We start from the raw sequence: 23,230 nt of genomic DNA, 5'->3' as shown, positions 1-23,230 counted from the left end.
TAAAAGCGTCCAGTCTGACTGTTCTCTCCTCCTCCCACATCCCATCCTGAGACAGGCAGCAGATGAAGACTCCATGGATTCACCATTCTTTAGCTTTTTCCTCCAACATCCCTCCCTCCCACTGCTGCTTTGTTTGCTATGTAGCCTGATGAAGATCTCTGCAGAATACAAAAGGTTGCACACTACTTTGTGGCCCCTTGACTAGCCTAATAAAAGCCTTGGCCAGTATGTATTTCAGAATGTTGACCGATGCTTCGTGCCTCCCCACAGGCTGATTATCACTGGGTTATTTGGGCTAGTGGCGATCAGCTTAAGCCAGCGGTTCTCAAACTTGGGTTCCCAGCTGTTGTTTAAAACTTTGTTAAATTAAACTATGGAACTAAATTTGTGAAAGAGGGAAAGGACTTGCTAGAACATTTAATTGAACTAGAATACAAAAAAGGAGGTGTGAGGAAGTCGAGGAATAAGCTAATGAAAGATAAGGATATGAAAATATGGGGCTCTTTTGTATGTTTGTCTGTTCTCTTTTGGTTTTTTTTTCTAATGTTTTTGTTTTTTTTTTCTTTTCTTTTTTCTTGGTATTGTTGATGTCTTGTATATTTTTCCTCTTGTTTTTCTTTTCTTTCTTGTAATGTTTAAACTTTAATAAATATTCTATAAAAACCCACAAAGTTAAACATTATGCAGCAAAGTGGGTTCTCCTTCATGGAGAGGACATGTTGTGGTGGGGGCAACCATGACATCCCCTGTTGCTGGGCGGGTTAGTATGGATGGCCACGAATTTGATAGGGCACCTCCAATTGTTGCTGGGGAGAATTTAATGCTGCAAAATTGTTTGATTGATGGGAGTGCTATTTATTCCCTGTGCGCCACATTGATCTTCCTCTTTTCGCTGCGCACATCGGATTACCTGTCCACCCTCCCTATATTTAAGGTTTGTTTGTGTTTTTTTGTGCTGACCTTGCTATGCCTGTCATGGGGTCATCTGCTTTGGGGCAGGGGCCTGGTAGGAATTTTTGCCATTTGGCTGATTGGCTGGTGCCATTTGGTTTTTTGCCTACTGCATAGCAAATCGTCACAACTTGTAAGGTTGCAGTTTTGTTGTTGTTGTTTAGTCGTTTAGTCGTGTCCGACTCTTCGTGACCCCATGGACCAGAGCACACCAGGCACTCCTGTCTTCCACTGCCTCCCGCAGTTTGGTCAGACTCATAACTTCGAGAACACTGTCCAACCATCTCGTCCTCTGTCGTCCCCTCCTCCTTGTGCCCTCCATCTTTCCCAACATCAGGGTCTTTTCCAGGGAGTCTTCTCTTCTCATGAGGTGGCCAAAGTATTGGAGCCTCAGCTTCAGGATCTGTCCTTCCAGTGAGCACTCAGGGCTGATTTCCTTAAGGTTGTGGTTAGGCATTGGTTAATTTTGGTTGGTGGAGGGGATGTGGTTGGCTGTGCCTGCCCCTCCAATGCTGCTAATGCAAGGGTATTCCATTAAAGGAATCCAGGGGCTCGCCATGCTCTTGTACGAACCCCTGGCAAGGGACTAGGGCCACGCAAGAACCCCTGGGAGCATTTGGGGAGAGGTGAGAGTCTGGCGCCCAGCTCTAGTCTCACCCCAAAAATGTTTACCCTTACTGACTTCTGCAGGCTTGTGGTTGTCAGTTTTGTTCCTACCTCTAAGTGGGAACAGATAGTCGCTAACCAAGGCCTAAGCAGCCACTCACATGTACTGTAATTCAATAAAGTTGTGCATAGGCGCCGACTCCATGGGGCCTGAGGGGGCCCGAGCCCCCTCAAAAATTCGTTTGGGGGGGCTCTGCCCCCCCAATAATCTCAGGCGCCCCTCCAGCAGAGCGCCACCACCGCCCCTTCCCCAGCCCAAAATGCACAGGGTCGGGCTGCATGCCTCCTGCCCTCCCTCCCGAGCAAAAGCTCCACCCAATTTCCTTCGGAGCTGATTAACAGGCGCAGCACGCTCTCCCCTATTCGCTCACGAGGAGGCGGCGCCACTTTATCTGCATATTCATGAGCTTATTTATTATTCATGAGCTTTCCCGGAGCCCCCCGCGCCCCTGAAGTTGTGTGAACCGAGTCTTTATTTGGGGGTGTTCTGGGCATCCTCGACACGCAATTGCCACTGCATATGAAAGCAATGACTTGCTGGGGCCAGACAACAGAATGGTTAACAAATAAAATAAAGAAATCTTATTGTACCTTGTGCGTGCCTCTCTGCATTTCTGTTCAATAATCTCAGAAAACGAGGGATCACACAGCTTCTTCAGGTTACAAGCAGCAGCTTGGAGTTTAGCCCAGATTTCTTCATTACTCTCTGCTTTATCTTGAAGAGACTGTGGGAAAGAAATGCCACATGGCTGGTTGTGAGTGCAAAAGCATTCGAGGAGGCGGCTGTTGATATGCTAACTTGCATCTCTCCTCCCCAAGGGACCACATTTTAAAATTCTGAGATGCCACAAATATGCTGCCAGCTTTCCATTAGTAAGTGCTGCTTCTGCTGCTGCTGTTGTTCTGGTGAGATCTCACTCACTTGCTTCTCTCAAGCTTGGAGAAGGGAGAAGAATCTACCAGACCTTGCACCAATTCCAGAAAGACTTGGAATGTAGTGAGAAAGACTTCCCCTGCCCTCCTCCAGGCTTAGGAGTGGGGGAATCTAACCCACTTTGCAGTTAAAGGGGGGCGGGGCGGGGAGAGAAGATGCAAGACCCAGCACGAAAAGACATTGTGCTCCAGCCCCTTCAGCCACTCCCTAGCAAGACCTCTGTGAGGGCTGCATATTATCATCCTAGTTTTGACCAGGCACGTGTATGTGTGTTTTGTTGTGCATACCATCAGTGCAACTTTCCCCATTATCGACAGTGGACCAGAGTGTTAATTTGCTTCTATTGTAAGGGACACGTAAGGCTTCTTTTAACTTGTTTTGAGGAGAACCAAAATCATCTGTCTGAAACGGGTCAACTCACTGAATTCCTCATTGCAAGGCACAGCATTCTGTATGTGCAGCATTTAGATGATCTAACCCACCTTGACTTCAAACACACCATGGTGAAATGTGAATGAGGTGAACAGGTGAACTGGACAAAGCATGGTTTGTGAGTTTCCTGCAAACTCATTTGGAAATGAGGTACTGATCCTGGTGTCTAATCCAGTTTTGCAGGGCCCATGCAAACCATAGTTTGCCCATTTCGTCTGAGACAGTAAACTATTATTTGCCTTAGACAGGAAGCGGGGAAGAAGGCAGGATAAGGCTAAGTGTGTGGGTTTAGGAGTCCATCAAGGCTCAATCACATACCAGTAAACCATGGCTTGGTGTTGCATCTGAAGTAGAATCATAGAATCATAGAGTTGGAAGAGACCCCAAGGGCCATCGAGTCCAACCCCCTGCCAAGCAGGAAACACCATCAGAGCACTCCTGACATATGGTTGTCAAGCCTCTGCTTAAAGACCTCCGAAGAAGGAGACTCCACCACACTCCTTTGTCTTTTTAGTCCTTTGTCTTTTTAGGAGGAGCATTTACGACCCAAGAAATGTGAAACATACCTGGAGATTTTCCACCTGGGTTTTTAGTGTCTCGAATGTAACCACGGGAGGCTTGCTGACCTCCAGGCAATACAAAATTCTTGCAAGCATCAGTCTGACTTCATCCCAAGCTTGGTCATAAATCCGCCACTGCTCTAAAGCAGACTCTGTTGAGGTCTTCAGCAGCGCAATCTGCAAACACCGGGCCCATGATTAGACACGCGGATGCCATTTCTGCTTCACAAAGTACACTTTTGAGATTACGTATCAGGACACTTGGAAAATGTCTAAGGGGCACCCCACTGTTAAACACTAAGAGACACCCACTGTTCAGTGTTTTATTTTAGTGCTTCCTTTCTAACACACGCTGGACAAAAAAACACTCTAAGTATTTAACAAATTAATATATAACTGATTTCAGAGGGAACAGCGCATGCTTCCAACCAGATGTTGAAGGAAGGAAAAACATATCAGTGTATGGCATTAAAGTTTTAGAATTATTTTCATTATCATCCTAATTTGAGGCCAAAGCTCTAGCAGAGCTCATTCCAGGACACCTGGTTAGGGGATGATTTGCAGGAATAAATACACCGGGTTTTACACTTGCTGCTGACATCCCAGCAGGAAAACTCACGGATTCAGCGGCGCCTGAAGGGTTTTAAATTGCAAAAGGAACAGACAGCTCAGCTGTGAGCTCTCATTCCATGGCAGCTTAAAATCGCTAAGAAAAATATTTTCTATTGCCATTTTAGAAATTTGGCACAGCCCTGCTTGCCAGCACCAAACAGGATTCATGGAACCATGACAGTGAGTAGAACTCACCAGGTAAATGGCTAGGCAAACGAGTGGACTCGAGTTCAAGTCTGATCGCTGCCAAAAGAGCACTAGGGAGGATCCATAGCTCAGTCCTTGGGCAAGACAGCCCTTTGCCCCCCTGGGGCCCCTCCCCATGGGAATCTATTTCCTCACTGCTATTTTCTGATCCTAGCATGGCAGGAGTCAACTGAGCAATCTTCAGGAAGTCACCAAATCTTAGACATAGTAGGGTAAAGGGACCCCTGACCATTAGGTCCAGTCGTGACTGACTCTGGGGTTGCGGAGCTCATCTCGCTTTACTGGCCGAGGGAGCCGGCGTTCAGCTTCCGGGTCATGTGGCCAACATGACTAAGCCGCTTCTGGCAAACCAGAGCAGCGCATGGAAACGCCGTTTACCTTCCCGCAGGAGCGGTACCTATTTATCTACTTGCACTTTGACGTGCTTTTGAACTGCTAGGTTGGCAGGAGCAGGGACCGAGCAACAGGAGCTCACCCCATCGTGGGGATTCGAACCGCTGACCTTCTGATCGGCAAGTCCTAGGCTCTGTGGTTTAACCCACAGCGCCACCCGCGTCCCTTAGATCTTAGACATAGGCAAAGGAAAAAAAAAAAGAAGGGGGGGGGAGGAGAAAGTATCAACCTGGCTGGCAACTCTGGTCCTCATTTCATCTAAATTGCTGGTTCTCGGCACTGCCCCCGCAGGATCTTCAGCACCACCTCCTAAAACTGGGTAACTCTGCTTCAGCTCATCCAGCTCCTTAGATTTAACTGCAAGCTGGTTTTCCAGCGCCTGGGAAAAAGGAAACAGAAGAGTATGAGAATTCTTCTCTGTGCATAACTCATCTTTCAGGACCATACACCAGCTCTAATTCTTAACAATCAATGCTAGGAAATCTGTTCCGACTGTGGCGAACAGAGGGCTTAAAAACAAACGAAACAAAAGCAAAGCGGAAAACAACAAAAATAAACCCCAAAACCAAATCACAAATTGAGGAGGCTGGTTGGTTTTGGAACCCTTTGATTGTGGACAGCCCAGGGGCCCTTTGTGGTGTTATGGTCATAGTCCTGGACTAGGACCTGGGAGACCAAGGGTTCAAATTCTTGCTTAGCCTGGCAATTAACTGACTGGTCTTGAGCCAGTCACTGTCTCTCAGCCTAACCTACCTCAAAGGGTTGCTGAGAGGATAAAACGGGGAGGAGACTATCCCATGTTTTATCATGTTTTTAATATTCTTTTGGGAGCTGCCCAGAGTGCCTGAGGAAACCCAGCCAGATTTTTTTTGGAGGGGAGGGTATAAATAATAAAAGATGATGATGATGATGATGATGATGATGTATGCCACCTTGAGCTTCTTGGAGGAAAGGTGGGATAGAATTTTGGGGAGGGGGAATTTCTCCTACTATACACATTTTAACACGTAGTTTTTGCTACAGTAAGCAATTTTCTTGGCCCATCTGCGAGAAAGAAAACTCTGGCCCTAAACCTCCGCTGGAGAAGAAAAGGCTAGGGAGTAAACCCTACACCAGGGGTCTGCAACCTGCGGCTCCGGAGCCGCATGTGGCTCTTTTACATCTTTGCTGCGGCTCCAGGGCAGATACTAGTGAGGGGAGGAGGCACATTGTGCGCCCCGACACTCCCCACTGTGGCGGGTGCTGTACTGGCTGTGACATCGCATGGGGGCGGTGCGTGCGTTAGTCACACACCGTCCCGACGTCACCTTCCCGCCCGCTGTCAGATCGTGGCTCCGGAGATATATTTGTTTTAAATGTCGCAATGGTTTTGCGGCTCCCAGTTGTTGTTTTTTCTTCGGAAACGGGTCCAAGTGGCTCTTTATGTCTTAAAGGTTGCAGACCCCTGCCCTACACAAATCCAGACTGGAGTCCCTAAGGCACTTTGTACACCTCCTTCCAGCAACTCCTGCAGCCAAGCTGGTGCCAAATGTATTGCTCGGTTTTCCTTTGGACCACATCAATGAGTCTTGTTGTCTGGGCAGCCCAAGACCTCCATGCGCACTGCCCAGGCTTGTACCCTGGGATGGCAAGGCTGAAGACGTTTCCCTAGGAAATGTGGAAAGCACAGCAGCATTTGATCGGGGGAGGGGTTGGCATTTTGATATCCTTTGCCCTCCCTATCATCAGCATGTAAAGGTAAAGGGACCCCTGACCATTAGGCCCAGTCGTGGCCGACTCTGGGGTTGCGGCGCTCATCTTGCTTTATTGGCCGAGGGAGCTGGCGTGCAGCTTCCGGGTCATGTGTCCAGCATGACTAAGCCGCTTCTGGCAAACCAGAGCAGCGCACGGAAACGCCGTTTACCTTCCCGCCAGAGCGGTACCTATTTATCTACTTGCACTTTGACGTGCTTTCGAACTGCTAGGTTGGCAGGAGCTGGGACCAAGCAACGGGAGCTCACCCCGTTGTGGGGATTTGAACCGCCAACCTTCTGATCGGCAAGTCCTAGCTCTGGTTTAACCCACAGCACCACCCGCGTCCCTATCATCAGTATAAATCACGCAAATAAACACATGTTGCTCATTTTGAATATATGATACAAGGCATAGGGTTAGTGTAAAATGTAGTGGCTATTAGATTATTCATTTATCTTCCTGCAAAGTTTATACAAGTGCTTGAGAATAGAAAAATCAGTTCCCCCCATTTCCCTTGGTTTTTTTAAAATTATTATTATAAAGAGTTGTCTTCAAGGATGTGGAACATTCTTCCTGGCTTTATTTAACTTTTCCCTTCCCCTTCCTCTCTCCCGTAGTGAGTGTACCTGCTCACTAAGAGAGTTCCAATCTGTCCTTTTATTTATTCACCACGCTTCTTGCTGGCGGGTTGGAATGAATCCCTCTTGTCCCTCAGCTTGGGGGGGGGACGACGCGAAAAGGCTCCAGAGCGCTTTAGTAAAAAAAACACATACTGCGGGGAATAAATAGCAAAAACTACCCACTATTTTGCAACGGGAGAGAAAAGGGGTAACCATGGCAATAACACAAAAACAAAAGGCTTACCTAGGAGAGAAGGAATATCATTGCAAACGTGGCTAACCCTTATTGTCTGGGAAATAATAAGGGCTTATTTGGCTGACCAGTCCAAAATGTGCTCTTGGAGCATTTTAGCCCTTGCAGACAAATCCTCTAGACCTCAGTTCAGGAGGCATAAGATTGAGCTGGACCCTTCTAGTCCACCATCCTGTTCTCAGAGTAGTCAACCAGATGCGCATGGGAAACCCAGTGGCGTAGCGTGGGGGGTGCAGGGGGGGCCGGGCGCACCGGGCGCAACATCTGGGGGTTAGGGTTAGGGGGCGCAAATCCATGGGTTAGGGGGCGCAAATTACTTGCCTTGCCCCGGGTGCTGACAACCCATGATACGCCACTGGGGAAACCCACAAGGAGGAACAGAGCACAAGATCGGCTTGTTGGCATTCAGAAGCATTGCTTCCTGCGGCTGCGTAGCCATCATGGTTAGCCTTACCTCTCTCGCCCTGACCTAGCCACTGTGATCCACGCGACAGTCACCTCCAGCCTTGATTATTGTAACTCACTCTATGGGGGGCTGCTCTTGAGACTGACACAGAAACTCCAGCGGGTGCAGAATGCCGCGGCAAGACTCCTTACAGGGTCCTCACTGTGAGACCACATTCACCCAGTGCTATACCAGCTGCACTGGCTACCAGTGGAGTACAGGGTCAGGTTCAAGGTGCTGGTTTTGACCTTTAAAGCCCTATACGGCCTAGGACCCTCATACCTACGGGACTGACTCTCCTGGTATGTCCCACGGAGGACCTTACGGTCTTCAAACGAAAGCATCTTGGAGGTCCCGGGCCACAGGGAGGTTAGGCTGGCCTCAACCAGAGCCAGGGCTTTTTCGGCCATGGCCCCAATCTGGTGGAACGGTCTGTCACAAGAGACTAGGGCCCTGCGGGACTTGACATCTTTCCGCAGGGCCTGCAAGACAGAGCTGTTCCACCAGGCCTTTAGCTGAGGCACAGTCTGACCCCCTCCTTCAGTAATCCTCACAGAACTCTAGCCCAATGGTTGACATAAATTTGATTTTGAATTGATTTTAGAATGCTGTGTTACTTTTTTTGTTGTTAGCCACTCTGAGCCTGGCTTCGGCTGGGGAGGGCGGGATATAAATAATAATAATAATAATAATAATAATAATAATAATAATAAGCCATTTCCCTAATCCTTTTTAAAAGCCATCCCAGTTGGCGGCCATCACTGCCTCCTCTGGGAGCAAGTTCCATAGTTCAACTATGCGCTGCATGAAGAAGGATTTTCTGTCTTGAACTTTCCAACTTTCAGTTTCATTGGATGCCCGTGAGTGGTAAGAGAGTTCCATCATGTCAAAGTGAAGTTACAGGAAACCAGGCAGAGGGCCTTCTAGGTGGTGGCGCCCGCCCTGTGGAACGCCCTCCCATCAGATGTCAAGGAAATAAACACTTTCTGACTTTTAGAAGGCATCAGAAGGTGGCCCTGTTTAGGGATGTTTTTAATGTTTGAATTTTTTATTGTGTTTTGAATATTCTGTTGGGAGCCACCCAGAGTGGTATTATTATAAATTATTATTCCTCACTTTTTCCCTAAAGTAAAAAATCCAACAACCCGTCTTCGTGATTATTATTACTTATCATTCAACAGCAACAAGAATATTGATTTACAAGCCATCTTTCTGAACCAGGTCCATCCAGTGCGGATCGGAATAGGAACACAGAAATCTGAGCTTGCATCCCCACCCAGTCATGAAACTCATTGTCCTTGGACTAGTCACTATGATCTCTGCCTAACCTCCCTCACAGGGCTGTTGTGAAAATAGCATGGGCAGGGGAGAGGAAGAACCATATACACTGCCCTGAGCAGTCTGGAAGGAAAGTGGGATTTTTTAGGGTCAGATGCAGTAAATCATGTGAATCTGGAATTCCCAAATGCAATAACGAGAACAAACGTTTAACCTTGCAGTCTTGCGACGTGTCCTGGGCAAGAATGGAACTTGCTGGCTTCCCTGCTTGCTTCAGTCTTCTGCTTTGTGCTTCTAGCCAGCTGCCCAGGGACTGGGCTCTGCTCTCCTTTTCACCTGCGGATTCCAAAATGTGCTCCAGCTCCTTTATCTGCAAAGATTCCAGCGTGGAAATTTAAGGATGATTTGATTCATAGAGGACAGAAAGGCATCTGGGGTTTTGCCTAAGCGTCTCCTCTCTGCAGATGGAAGGCACTTTGGCAGGGTGGATAAAAATCAATGATTAAAAATCAATCAATCAATCAATCAGATTTTTAAATTTAGATTGGATTTTTAAATAAAATGCTTTTGGAGGAAAAATCTTTCTAAACATATTTCTATTTAAGTAACATTATAGTCCAAAGGCTATTCAACAGGAAAAAAGAATTTAAGTTTTTCATGTGTGCTAAAACTCAGTCTACGGATTTTGTGTTTGTTTAACCACATCAGTTAACAAACATGGATGCATATGCTATAATGTTACTGTTTTAGTTAAATAAATTGTTTAAGTTTGTTATTAAGGAAATGATTATTTTTCTCCTTCCAATAAAGTACAGCAGAAAAGTTGTCCAAATACAGACCCTTCACTTATTAATCCTCACAATAATTTCATCATTATCTATTTCTAAGAGTATAACCAAATCAGTAATTTTTGATACAACTGTAAAAACTACTCTGAAAATTTATTATTCCAAAAATGAAACCTTCATCTGGTTGTAAATATGAAGATTATACCACTTTGAATGAGTCTTTCTGTAAAAAAAAAAAGGATTTAAATCAAGTCTTACCGACCAGTGATTTAAATCAATTTGATTGAAATCAAATCCACCCTGCACTTTGGTTCAGTGGAGGCTTCTGCCATGGTGTGGAGAGGACAGCAACTCCCTCATCTCAACCATTCCGGCTCCTCCCCTCCCAATCCAGTAGCTGGAACACCTTGGGAAGAAGCAGGGGACCTGACAGGTGGAAAATCACCTTCCTCTACCAGCGATTCTCAACCTGTGGGTCCCCAGATGTTGTTGGACTACAACTCCCATCATCCCTAGCTAGCAAGGCCAGAGCTCAGGGATGATGGGAGTTGTAGTCCAACAACATCTGGGGACCCACAGGTTGAGAAAGGCTGCTGGAAGAAGCCTGCGCTGGATCTAAGTGTCACTGGAGAGACACTGTTGGACATAAGACTTTTAAAACACCCTCTTTGGGAAACCGCCAAAGATTATCTACAGGTTTTGCATCCCACATTCCCACAACACACGTGGGGATCGTTCCTCACAACGGATGCACTAAATTGAATGCAGGAAGCTGGACATTTTGGAACCTTCCAAATGCTCAGATATCGCTTGTTGCATAGATTGGCCTGGTGAAACTGCAGGCAGAGGTCCTAAACCTTTCATAGTTATGCAGTTAAAGGCTTTTCAAATTCAGGTGAACCCATGTCCAGCTAAGTTATTTGGTACCTGAGGCAGAAGACCCCACAAGCACCTTTCCCCCCATCCTGCTAGTAAAATACAAATAGGAGCACATTAAATAAACTACAGTGGTGCCTCGCAAGACGAAAAGAATCCGTTCTGTGATTCTCTTCGTCTAGCGGTTTTTTCGTCTTGCGAAGCAAGCCCATTGAAGGATTAAACGGATTAGCGGCTTTTAGAGGCTTATCTGCTGATCGGATCAGCTGATCAGCGGCTTAGCACTATTAGCGGCTTATCTGCTGATCGGATCAGCTGATAAGCGGCTTAGCGGCTTAGAAAAAGGGGGGGAAAGTGGAAAAAACCAGCAGGAACTCACAAGACATTGTCGTCTTGCGAAGCAAGCCCATAGGAAATTCGTTTTGCGAAGCACCTCCAAAACGGAAAACTCTTTCGTCTAGCGAGTTTTCCGTCTTGTGAGGCATTTGTCTTGCGGGGCACCACTGTATTTCCTGCCCTTTCAGGACACCCCAAAATCTGCTGTCTGAGGCAGCTATTTGACTGTCTAATGAAAGGGCTGGCCCTGCCTCACAGTGTTTCAGGGGGCTGCACTGGAGAGGAAGTTGTGTTCTACTTCTCCTTGCGCCGCTCTGGATCCACAGGACTCGTTCTCTGCGCAAAGGAACTGCAAAGGACGGACAAACCTTTCCGCTCAGAGAGCCTCTCAACCGGTGCCACCGCAGATTCATTTCACCAAGACGCTCTGCAAACACCGTCCTCTCGTAACGCTTGTTCTTGACGTCGCACGTTGTCATCTGCAGCAGTGACTGGTTAACATAATCTACTACCCCCTGTTTGAAGTTCATTTCCATCTCGTACTCCTAGAAAAGTAAATACAATCCTGTCACGAAAATAAAAGAAAAGAGCATTTCCCACGCAGAAAACGCCATTACCGCTTACTTTTATGGCATTTGAAATGGTGTTAACGCACAGAAGAACTATGACCCATAATCTCTGTGAATGTTTGTCCTTTGCTAATGCTTAAAAAGTATGGGCTTGTAGGTTAATGCACTTGCTAGCTCGCTAATCCATCTGGGCAAAGATGGCATTTTCTTCTTGGCTTCCATATGCAGGAGAATCTTACTGCGCACTTAATGTGCATTTAGGGCTGCTCTGCTATGATGGAATGTTACTGCTACCAAGTGCACTCACAGGTGGCGGACAGTTGAAGAGCCTCCTATGGCATTGTGAAGTAAGTGGGGTGGGAGTTTGGAGACCCATTGCAAAAGCATTTCTGGGCAAAAAGTGGCACAGTACCAGATGGAAGAGCTGCAGCTTAGTGGCAGAGCATGCGCTCTGAATGCAGAAGGTCCCAGGTTCGATCCCTGGCATCTCCAGGCAGAGATGGCGATTTGAAAAAAGGCGAAAGCAGGAAGATGCCACAAGTGAAAGAAAGCAAGGCATCCTTGTGCAGTGGCCTTTATGCGTAAAATGCAAGGCACCTTTCACCCCAGGGGTTCAGCAAAGCTCTCCTTGTGCTCATGACAGGGCTCAGACAGTCAGACCCCAACTAACGTATTTTTCGCTCTATAAGACGCACCTTTTCCCTCCTAAAAAGTAAGGGGAAATGCGTGTGCGTCTTATGGGGCGAATGGAGGCTGCACAGCTTTCGCTGAAGCCAGCAGAGCAAGAGGGAGAGCTGCGCAGCGCCTCTTGTTGTGATGCCTTCACAGCGATGCACGATGAGGGACGGAAGGGAGCGCTTATGAAGCCCCTTCCATCCCTCATCCTGCTTCGCTGGGAAGCCAGCAGACCAAGAGGGTTCAGCAGAGCAGTGCAGCAACTGTTCAGCGAAGGAGGAGGAGGAAAGGAAGGGAGCCCTTACAGAGCCCCTTCCTTTCCTCCTCCCGCTTCACTGAAGAGTGTCACTTCGTCTCATCTGCCTCCTCCAATCCCCCCAGCAGGGGAAACCCTGCTAGGCGGCCAGCAGATCCAGCCTGATCCTTAGCCTGATGCTCCCTCCTCCTTCCTCTTCAGCAACATTTGATTCAGAATATTTTTTTTCTTGTTTTCCTCCTCTAAAAACTAGTTGTGTCTTATGGTCGGGTGTGTCTTATAGAGTGGAAAATACGGTATAGGGTGACTGGAAGAGGCCACACTAGGCAGATCGATTCCCAATTTGGATTCTTCTATTCTTGTCTGGCAAAGCGAATCAGCTTCTAGGACTCTCATTCTTCTAGTGCCCTACTCACCTTGTACTTCTTAAGAAGGCCTTTCACTTGGCATGTGGGACTCTGAGCATTCACAGTATGTTCGGCTCTTCTTCCTTGCTCCATCTGGTTCATCCGGTCCATTAATTCTGCGATTGCCTCATGAGACGGCAGCTTTGCCATCTGAAGCTGGTCAGAAATGAATGATGCAATGACAACAAGAGTCATACTTAATACCCCGTCCATCTGGCCCAGTCACTCTGGGTCTCTCTCGCTCTTTCTGTTTACAAGGAGGGGCTATGGATTCTTAAACTGTAGAAGACCCTTAGCCAAAACCCAGACAAAACTAATGGATGGGTTTGAGATACAAGGTCTACTGCTAATGGGAACTGGGCGTGGATAGGGGCAACGCATGCACGAACAGAGGGAGGGATTGAGTCCTTTAATTAGCCGTTTCCTGACTGTATGTTTCAGTAGGGGCCCCCACAAGACAAAATGCTCCCCCCCTGCAAACAAGCAAGGACACTGACAAACTGGAACGTGTCCAGAGGAGGGCAACCAAAATGGTCAAAGGCCTGGAAATGATGCCTTATGAGGAACGGCTAAGGGAGCTGGGCATGTTTAGCCTGGAGAAGAGGAGGTTAAGGGGTGATATGATAGCCATGTTCAAATATATAAAAGGATGTCACATAGAGGAGGGAGAAAGGTTGTTTTCTGCTGCTCCAGAGAAGCGGACACGGAGCAATGGATCCAAACTACAAGAAAGAAGATTCCACCTAAACATTAGGAAGAACTTCCTGACAGTAAGAGCTGTTTGACAGTGGAATTTGCTGCCAAGGAGTGTGGTGGAGTCTCCTACTTTGGAGGTCTTTAAGCAGAGGCTTGACAACCATATGTCAGGAGTGCTCTGATGGTGTTTCCTGCTTGGCAGGGGGTTGGACTCGATGGCCCTTGTGGTCTCTTCCAACTCTATGATTCTATGAAAAAATGAATTCCAGGCACATAGAAACCCAGCATTTCAGGGAGAAGGACTGTAGCCTAGCCTTCTCCCAAATATGTGCAGTTTTCTATGTGCAGGGATCAGGATGCAGGCATGGCCTTTCAGATTGCCTAGCAACATTCTCAATGAACAATCCCGAAGGCTCACACATTTTGAAGCAGGAACAAACTTTTAAAAAAATGCATGAGCTGGCAAGCGGGGACCACGTATAGGAAGAGCGTGTACATTTTTAACTTTTAGGACAAGATTATTACTGCAAGTCAAAGCTGAAGGAGAGACATTGGGCTCTTTGCAGTACATTATTTCAGTGGGGCTTCAGCACACATGGCTCCCACTTGTTTTGATGGACTGCATCCTTGAGTTATATATAAATGCTTGCAATCAGTGACACATACAGAAGGTTAAGGAGGCTGCAATAACAGTAGCGTTTAACACCTGGATTTTGCTTTGGTAAGAAGGCACTGAATGCAAGAATGATTGGGCCACATAATTCGGCACTTTGCAATGAATACCCACAGCAGTTCAGGCCTAGAGGTTTTGGGATTCTGATTTGCTTTTTTACCTGGAGAAGCTTCTCCTGGATGCTTGGCAACTGAGCGATCAGGTCAGCCCATCTCTGGTCATACGTCGTCAAAGCTGACCGTAGCACTGCTGCATCGGATTGCTTAAGAAGCAAAAGCTGATTGCCAGTGCTTACGACTGATGACTTCAAGGAAGATTTATCATCAATCTCTGTAGAAAATGCCTAGGAGTACAATTTCACATGGGCATGACTTTCAATGAAAGAAAATAAATTTACTGTGGGAAGGGGAAGAATAGCTACGTTGGCTGCATTGCATCATGGAGCCAGTTTTAACTGAGAAAAGTTACTCTCTCTTTTTTATGCAAAACACTACCATAAACGGAGAATGACCACGACGTAGTTCACAGTGACAGAACCAAATCACACAGACCAATCCCTGCTCGGCCATTTCTCTTGCTAGGTGACCTTTAGCCTGGCACCACCTCTCTGTTTGGCCTACCATGTAGGGCAGATGTACAGATAAAATGGGGAAACTAGATGTGTCATTGTGTAGAGTCTGAATGGAACTTGACTGATACACAGAACTCAGAATCATCCAATGAGCTCAAGCTGTGGTTTGCTCCTCCCTTAACACCAAGCAAGCAAGACAAGACATCTTCAACTAATCACAGTTCCTTGTTGCATGTGAACTGGGAAACTATGGTTAGCAGCCTTGGGACAAGCCAGATGTGTCATTGTGTAGAGTCTGCCAGTTCCTTGGTATTTCTTTTCAGCTCTTTGAGCCAAGAGCACCAGCCCTTACTTCCTCCCCCTGGGCTGTTGATCAGATGGCCATTGGAATGTGGGAATGGACTTGCTCCTGGCTGCCCTGTCTTTTTCAGCTGCATCCCTGCTTTATTGACTTCCTGCATGAACGTAGGTGCCAGGGAACTGTTGCCCCACACATCACCCAATGTAACCTACCCTGACCCTGGAGGGACAGTAGAAAACAAACTTGACTGATACACAGAACTCAGAATCATCCAATGAGCTCGCGCTGTGGTTTGCTCCTCCCTTAACACCAAGCAAGCAAGACAAGACGTCTTCAACTAATCACAGTTCCCTGTTGCGTGTGAACTGGGAAACTACAGTTAGCAGCCTTGGGACAAGCCAGGATATGAAGTCATCTAGGAGGTTTCATATCTTGGCTTGTTCTGAAATCACGTAAGATGCAATGGGAAATGACTTTCTGGCATATTTGCTTGCTCGCATGAAGAGAGGAGAGAAGCAGATGCACGTAGGGGTCTTAGTCTCATTCATATTTTGGCTTATTAGGCTGATACATGATTGTCTGAACGTGGCCACTGAATGGCAGGGAAAAGAAAATGTTGGTTTTTTTAAGATGGCTTCAAAAAAACAAGCATTAGATTAATTCCTAGATGAAATGCCAAGTAAGTGTCGGAAACAAACAATAAGCAAAGTACCGTATTTTTCTGTGTATAAGACTAGGTTATTCCCCTAAAAAATAATGTCCAAAATTAGGGGGTGTCTTATACATGGGGGCGACTTATAGACGGAAAAATACAGTACATATCCTTCAGGGGTAGGTTAGCCGCTACTTGAAGATAATGAGCATAGAATTATATGGAACTTTGGCTTGATTCAGCATGGCAACTTCTGTGTTTTTAACAGTGCAAACAAATCTACGCATATCAATTCAGTCTGTAAGCCACAAAGACACTGTTTCACTTACAATAAAGTCGCGTATACTGTTTCTGACAGTGTTCAAGTCCTGGGAGGCATTGAGTGACTGCTCCTTCCAGTCACGAATGCGCTGCTGAGCAGACCCCAGCCAGATTTCCAGCTCCTTTGAATCCCTGTTGTAGCTGCGAAAACAAAGCAATGCTGGGATAATTCAGACTGAAATTCCCAGGTGTCAGAAAATGTTATTTATGCATGCAACAACTGTGGTCCGTGTTTCGTTAGGTCAAAAATGGAAAATGAGTGAGGTCCCAACCAAAGAAGATTGGCAACTTAAGTTGACAGAATATGCACAACTTGTAGACTTAACCTATACGTTAAGGGAAGAAGAAGAACATACGTTTAAAGAAGACTGGAAAACGTTTATTGAATATATGGAAAATAATTGTGTACAGCTGAAAACGCTGGCAGCATTAAGATAAATTCAACAGTATAGATAAGTTTTGATGGATGTAATAATGGAAAACTGAATGGTATCGTTTTTGTAAAATATGCAGGGATATAAGATATGTAAAATGAACCATGGAAGGAGAAGAAGGGAGGTCATTGATATCTTAAGTACGTAAAGTATTTATCTGAAATGGTAAAACAGAAAATTTAACAAAAATCACATAAAAAAGAAAAGAAAACAAACAAACCAAAGTTACAATTAGAATAAACGAAAGACCATAGCAGTCTCCACGTGACAGGTGGTGAAGATGGAATAAAAGCGTTAGGGGAAATGTTAATATAAACGTCCTCTACGCAGTCACATTGAGCTATTGCTTGCTGCTGCAACGACTGCTCTGCGGCAGCCGTAATGGAAATGCCCCTCTCTCAAACAGCAACAAGGACAAAGTAGGACCAGATGTTTTTGTCCCTATGGAATGGGTTATTCCTTCATCTGGGCAGTCTTCTTTATGGCAGGTGAAGCCTATGGGTGAGAATGATGTAAAATGCCCACTTCCCAAGTTTTTAGGGCTTACTGTGACCATAAAATACTAGGCTGAGGAACGTAGGAAAGTACCGCACCTACCTGGACAAGAGTTTGAGCAACGTTTCAAGTCTCTGTAGCTCATGGGCAACTCTTTTGGAAAGAGAGGTCCACTGGTCCTCCAGCTTCTCAATCTGGACCTGCAATTCAGGACAGCTCACGAGTCCCATCAGGTTCTTCCCTTCCTTCACTACCTGACAATACGCGGCCTGCTCTCCTTCCATTTTCATTTTGATTTGCTAAGAAAGAGCACAAAGATTACACAGAGTTATAAGGGGAGGCAGGGTGACAGGCTGTTGGCTTTAGTTTCAGGCTTGCCATTCGTTTTGGTAAGGAGTAACATAATAATAATAATAATAATAATAATAATAATAATAATAATAATAATAATAATTTATTATTTGTACCCGCCCATCTGGCTGGGTTTCCTCAGCCACTCTGGGGGGCTTCCAACAAAGATTTAAAATACATTAAAATATCACACATTAAAACTTTTTGTTTTCCACCAAAAACCTTCAGGGCAATCTGAATTGATACACCAAAGTTTTGACTACAGCAAATTGATAGCATGGATATCAATTATATTTATCACCCCAAATGCTGGCTAATGAAGGGAAGAGCATGGTAGCTGGGTAGTAGAGCTTGCAGAAGATACCAGGTTTGATCCCTGGCAACTCCAGGTTAGGACTGGGATTCTCTCCCTGGGAAACTTTGGAGGGCTGTTGCCAGTCAGTAGCTTGCAACATGCTGCCTTCCAGAAGTTGTTGGACTGCAATGCCCATAACTCCCTGACAATTGGCCCCATTGGCTGAGGAAGATGGGAGTTGTAGTCCAACAACATCCAGAGGGCAGCACTACCCCAGAGCAGACAAAACTGAGCTAGATGAATTAATGGTCTGATTCTGTACAGGGGGCTTCCAATGTTCCTAAGGAGAGGGGCTTTGATTCCTTCCTGCGTCACCCAGTCCTCTCTGGTTCATCGTGTTCAAACCATTAGAGCTGATTAATGTCTCATTCCCCCCTATTTTCCCCAGAGCCTTTTCTTTGCACTGCCCACCTGCTTAATTTTCCTGGAAAAGGTTCTGAACACCCCTCCTGCTCTCCAACAGCTGGTGCCTTCTTCATTCCAGCTTCCTGCTGGACTTCTGGAAACTGAACCTCCCTGGAAGTATGGGGCCAACCACAGCTGGGTCCCCACAAAGCCCCACCATTTTCTCACGCACCGCCAAATCCTAATCTCCCGGTATGCCCCGCGGAGGACCTTAAGGACCAATTTGATTCCCTCCCCCTCTTTCTTTTTCCTTTCTCCTCCTGTGATGAGGCTGCATTTTAATATTTTAATGTTTCAATATTTTAATGTTGTATTTTAATCCTGTTTTTAAGTTGTATTCATTCAACTTGTTTTTATTATTGCTTGTTAGCCGCCCTGAGCCCGGCCTTGGCTAGGGAGGGCGGGGTATAAATAAAAAATATTATTATTATTATGATTGAGCCTCTGCCTTAGGGCACTGCTATAATCCCAAGGGCTAGAAGGTCACATGGGTCAGGGGAGGGGCAATGTGGTTGTGGGCATGGCCAGAGCTGTGGGCGGGCAGTGCTTGGACTGGTGGCAAGTGGAACTGTTCACACGTTTATTCATTCACACATGCACAGTGGGGGGGGGGTCCCTTCTCGGCACATACCCTCTGCCACCCAGTTCACCAAACGCGGTTTACACGGGGGTGCGAGCTTCGAAGAGCGCAGACCAGGCAGCAGTGGCATAGCGTGGGTTGTCAGCACCCGGGGCAAGGCAAGTAATATGCGCCCCCTAACCCGTGGATTTGTGCCCCCTAACCCGTGGATTTGCGCCCCTAACCCTAACCCCCAGATGTTGCGCCCGGTGCGGCCGGCCCCCCCTGCACCCCCCACGCTACGCCACTGCCTGGCAGGGAGGCAGCAAAAGTGGAAGTGGGAATGTGGCAGCTGCATGGGCCACGCCAAAGGCCTCCAGAGCTTGCCCGAAATTTGACAGCGTGTTTCAGTCCATTGATGACAACAGGCACAAGGTGGGTTACAAGATTCAGGGGGGACAGGCAAGTACCTGAAGAAGCTGTGTCCTTTCCATCAGCCTTTCTTCTGTCTCTTCCACCAAACCCACAGAAGGCACAGAGGAGGACAACGCCTCCAGTTTTTGGCAGAAAGACCCATAGCCGTCATCAAACGCTATCCAGTCCTAAGGGAGGGAATGCATTTTTAGCAGAACACGTTATATTTAGGTGTTTCCTAATACCATTGTGTAAGAACCATGTCTACCACAGACGTATTTCTTTTTTCTTTTTAAAATATTTTTTATTGGTTTTTACATTTATTTTCTTTGCATAGCATCATAACAACCTTTTCCCAAAAATAAAACATTTGGCTCCATGAGCCTGTGTCAGCTTCGCCTTCGAGCCAGTGCCAACGACCGGGCTCAACCTCTTCAGCCCCGACTGGACCAGGTGAGCTGGAAAAGCCCTTCCAGAGACCTTCCACTGCAGGGAGCAGGTCTAAGTGCTGTGGACTCACAACTCAGAGCTGTGTGAGCCCCAAAGTCAGTTCCAAAAGTCAGCGGAGCACAGCAGAGTATGAACCACACGAACAACAGCTCTGAAGTAGAACTTCTTTTATTCTCTACAGCTACTGCATAAACTAAAGACTAATCGGAGACGCTGGATTGCATGAGTGTTACAGCTGCTTGAGCAGTCACCTTATCTATATACAGTGGTGCCTCGCAAGACGAAATTAATTCGTTCCGCAAGTTTTTTCTTCTTGCGAGTTTTTCGTCTTGCGAAGCACGGTTTCCCATAGGAATGCATTGAAAATCAATTAATGCGTTCCTAGGGAAACCGCCTTCAGACCAGGTCCAGGGACAGTCTGTCCCCCGACCTCTTCTGAAGGCTGGGGGGGGGGGAACAAGGGCTTTTCTTTCCAATGCCAGCCTTCAGAAGGCTGTTCTGAAGGCTGGCGGTGGGAAGAAAAGCCCTTCTTCCCACCTCCCGCCCCGCAAGCTCCGGGGACAGGAGGGCTTTGCTGCCGACCGCCAGCATTTTAAAAGCCCCTGCTGTCCCGGGGCGATTTTAAAATGCTGGCGGGCGGGAGCGAAGCCTCCGCTGTCCCGGGGAGATTTAAAAATGCTGGCGGGCAGGAGCGAACGCTTCGCTCCCGCCCGCCAGCATTTTAAGATCGCCCGGGGCAGCGGAGAAGTCTCCGCTGTCCCGGGAAGGCAGGCGGGGGGGAGCAAAGACTTTTGCCCCCCGTCGGCCTTCAGAAGAGGTCCAGGACCTCTTCTGAAGGCCGGCTGTAGGCGAAAGTCTTTGCTCCCGACCGCCAGCAATTTAAAACAGGTCCCCGGAGATTTCCCTATGGGCTTTCGTCTTGCGAAGCAAGCCCATAGGGAAATTCGTCTTGCGAAGCGCCTCCAAAACAGAAAACCCTTTCGTCTTGCGGGTTTTCCGTCTTGCGAGGCATTCGTCTTGCGGGGTACCACTGTACAGATAACACTCAGACTCCCACAGGCTGGAGTGGAAGAAGCGATGAGCAAAATCCGCCCCCTCCTTTCTGAAACATTGTCAGCAGATTCTTGCATTGGGAGAGGCGAAACATCCTCAGCCTGTGCCTTCCCTCCTCCCTGACTTATGGTTTTCAAACTTATTGCATTTTCCCGTATTTCTTATTCCTGCTAAATCTCATCCTTATATAATTCCTTGCTTAACTACAACAAGTAATAAAGTTATCCTTACAAAGCTTCCTGTAGCCCAACTAGCGATGTTAATTGTTTACAGTTGTCTTTCAAATATAAAATAAATTTGTTCCAATCTTTCTGGAAAGCCTGATCCTGCTGGTTCCGGATTTTCCCCATCAGTTTTGCCGAATCTGCATAGTCCATTAATTTCATCTGCCACTCTTCTTGGTAAATCTTCTTGCTTCCATCTTTGGGCTAATAACATTCTTGCCGCAGTTGTCGCATATAAAAACAACGTTTTATCCTGCTTATGTATATTTCTCCACCAACTATACCTAATAGGAAAGCTTCTGTTTTTTTTTAAAAAAATGTATATTTCAACATTTTTTAAAGCTCATTATATATCATTTCCCAGGAAGCTCTCACCTCTTTACATGACCACCTCATATGATAAAAGGTACAGACGTATTTCTACTCCACAAGCCCCTTACCTGTAACAGTCTTTCCAAATAGGCTCCGTGCTGGACTGCTTGCTGTTCCAAACATTGGTCTTCCTCTACCAGCTGACTCCATTCTTTCCCTCTCTCATGTAACGCTGAAGGTGACATCTTTTCGGAACACATCTGCACCAGCTGCCTGTGGGTCTTGTTGCAGAAAAAGCTCTGGATTTAAAAAGGAAAGCCGCACTGAGGATAAACCAATGGATTCACATTTTAAAGAAACAAAAAACTGTTTCCTTGTGGTGCCCCGCAAGACGAATGCCTCGCAAAACGGAAAACCCGCTAGACGAAAGGGTTTTCCGTTTTTGAGCTGCTTCGCAAGACGATTTCCCCTATGGGCTTGCTTTGCAAGACGAAAACGTCTTGCGAGCGTTCCGATTTTTCCCCGCTCCCCCCCTTTTTCTAAGCCGCTAAGCCGCTAATAGCCTTTTAGCCGCTAATCCGCTAAGCCTTTAATAGCCGCTAAGCCTTTAATAGCCGCTAAACCGCTAATAGCGCTAATCCGCTAATAGGGTTGCTTCGCAAGACGAAAAAACCGCTAGATGAAGAGACTCGCGGAACGGATTAATTTCGTCTTGCGAGGCACCACTGTAGGAGACTTTTCTCCCTTCTTCTTGTTGCTGGTGCTGAAGGAGCAGACGGATAATCAGGCAGGTGGGAGGGGGATTTGGAAGCTGAGGGTTAGTTGGGCAGTGGGAGGACATTTGGGCGTTTGCAGGGGATGCTGACGGGGGATTGGGTCCCGTTGCGCTCTCTCAATTTTGAAAAGAAGAAAGCTTTGTTTGATTAAATGTATTACAAATTAGTGGGGATGGGTGATCTGGCCACCACTAATTAAAATAAATAAATAATAGAGCCACATATTTTTTTGCGAGACTCAGATCCACTGAACACGCACAGCAAACATACTGGTTGGGCAAAGATCTCTGACTTAGTAATGCAAGCCCACAAATGTAAATGTTTGGACGCTGTCTCCCACCGAGTCAGACTATTGGCCTATCTTGCTCAGTCTTGTCTACAGCAGGGATGGGGAACTTGCAGCCCTTCAGTACATTTTTGGATTCCAGTTTCCATCAGCCCCAGCCAGCACGGCCAGTGATCAAGGATGGCAGGCGCTGCATTCCAACAACATCTGGAGGGCAGCAGATCCTTCCTCCGTGGTCTGCAATGACTGGCAGCAGTTCTCCAGGTTTCAGGCAAGAGACTATCCCAGCCCTACCTATAGACTGAACATGGGACCTGTGACAGGGCCTTTTCAGTGGTGGCTCCCTGGTTGTGAAATGCTCTTCTTAGTGAAGTGTGCCTGTCTGTCATCATTATCACCTTCCAGGAAGAATCTAAAAACATTCCTGTTTACCCAAGCGTTTGGGTTCCCGGCAACCTCCAGATCACCGGATGGAAGAATGTTTTGATTGTAATTTACTTTAAAAGGTTCTTAACTGTAACTACTTCCCGATGGTTTTTTTAAAACTGTAATTGTTTCAGAATGTTTTAAATCTGCTTTAAAATTGTTTTTGCTTTGTTTTTAAATTTTATATTGGTTTGGCCTCCTGCGATCCTTGGGGAGGAAGGGTGACATATAAATTTAATAAAATAAATAAACAAGATGCTCAGTGGTTGAGCTGCAGGCTTTTCCCCTATTTGATCAATATGGAGAACTATTTTCACCTTAATGCCTCATACAAAGCTGTATTTCCATCTGCAATGCATCTTCCTTCCTGCCCACCGGCACCACTTTCTACTTTGAAGAGGTAAAATTGCAGCCTCTTTCGTCGGATCGGAAGCAGAAGTGACTAACTGCTTCTCTTAACTTAACATTCAAAACAGCCAAAGAG

General features: G+C 46.6%; 1 protein-coding gene and 1 long non-coding RNA gene across 2 annotated transcripts in view; one reads left to right on the top strand and one right to left on the bottom strand.

The window, feature by feature from the left end:
• The window catches only part of LOC310685961, a 209,270-nt gene extending 207,532 nt beyond the window's left edge, over positions 1-1,738 (top strand). The window contains exon 3 of the long non-coding RNA XR_014515618.1: positions 1,097-1,738. This is a non-coding gene — a long non-coding RNA (uncharacterized lncRNA). The remainder of the gene's footprint in view (positions 1-1,096) is intronic.
• The window catches only part of SYNE2 (spectrin repeat containing nuclear envelope protein 2), a 258,420-nt gene that overhangs the window by 63,642 nt on the left and 171,548 nt on the right, over positions 1-23,230 (bottom strand). Inside the window, exons 74-84 of the mRNA XM_083516520.1 lie at positions 21,387-21,557; positions 19,276-19,407; positions 17,238-17,434; positions 16,215-16,347; positions 14,522-14,704; positions 13,002-13,148; positions 11,454-11,630; positions 9,300-9,455; positions 4,985-5,134; positions 3,550-3,720; positions 2,209-2,342 (exon numbers count right to left, since the gene is read on the bottom strand). Coding sequence (XP_083372646.1) covers positions 2,209-2,342; positions 3,550-3,720; positions 4,985-5,134; positions 9,300-9,455; positions 11,454-11,630; positions 13,002-13,148; positions 14,522-14,704; positions 16,215-16,347; positions 17,238-17,434; positions 19,276-19,407; positions 21,387-21,557 — 1,751 coding nt within the window. The remainder of the gene's footprint in view (positions 1-2,208; positions 2,343-3,549; positions 3,721-4,984; positions 5,135-9,299; positions 9,456-11,453; positions 11,631-13,001; positions 13,149-14,521; positions 14,705-16,214; positions 16,348-17,237; positions 17,435-19,275; positions 19,408-21,386; positions 21,558-23,230) is intronic.

The sequence above is a fragment of the Podarcis liolepis genome (assembly GCF_965112155.1).
Source record: "Podarcis liolepis genome assembly, chromosome: 1".
Lineage (NCBI taxonomy): Eukaryota > Metazoa > Chordata > Lepidosauria > Squamata > Lacertidae > Podarcis > Podarcis liolepis.
Note: the sequence above shows the minus strand (reverse complement) of the source record. Positions and strands in the feature narration are given on the sequence as shown.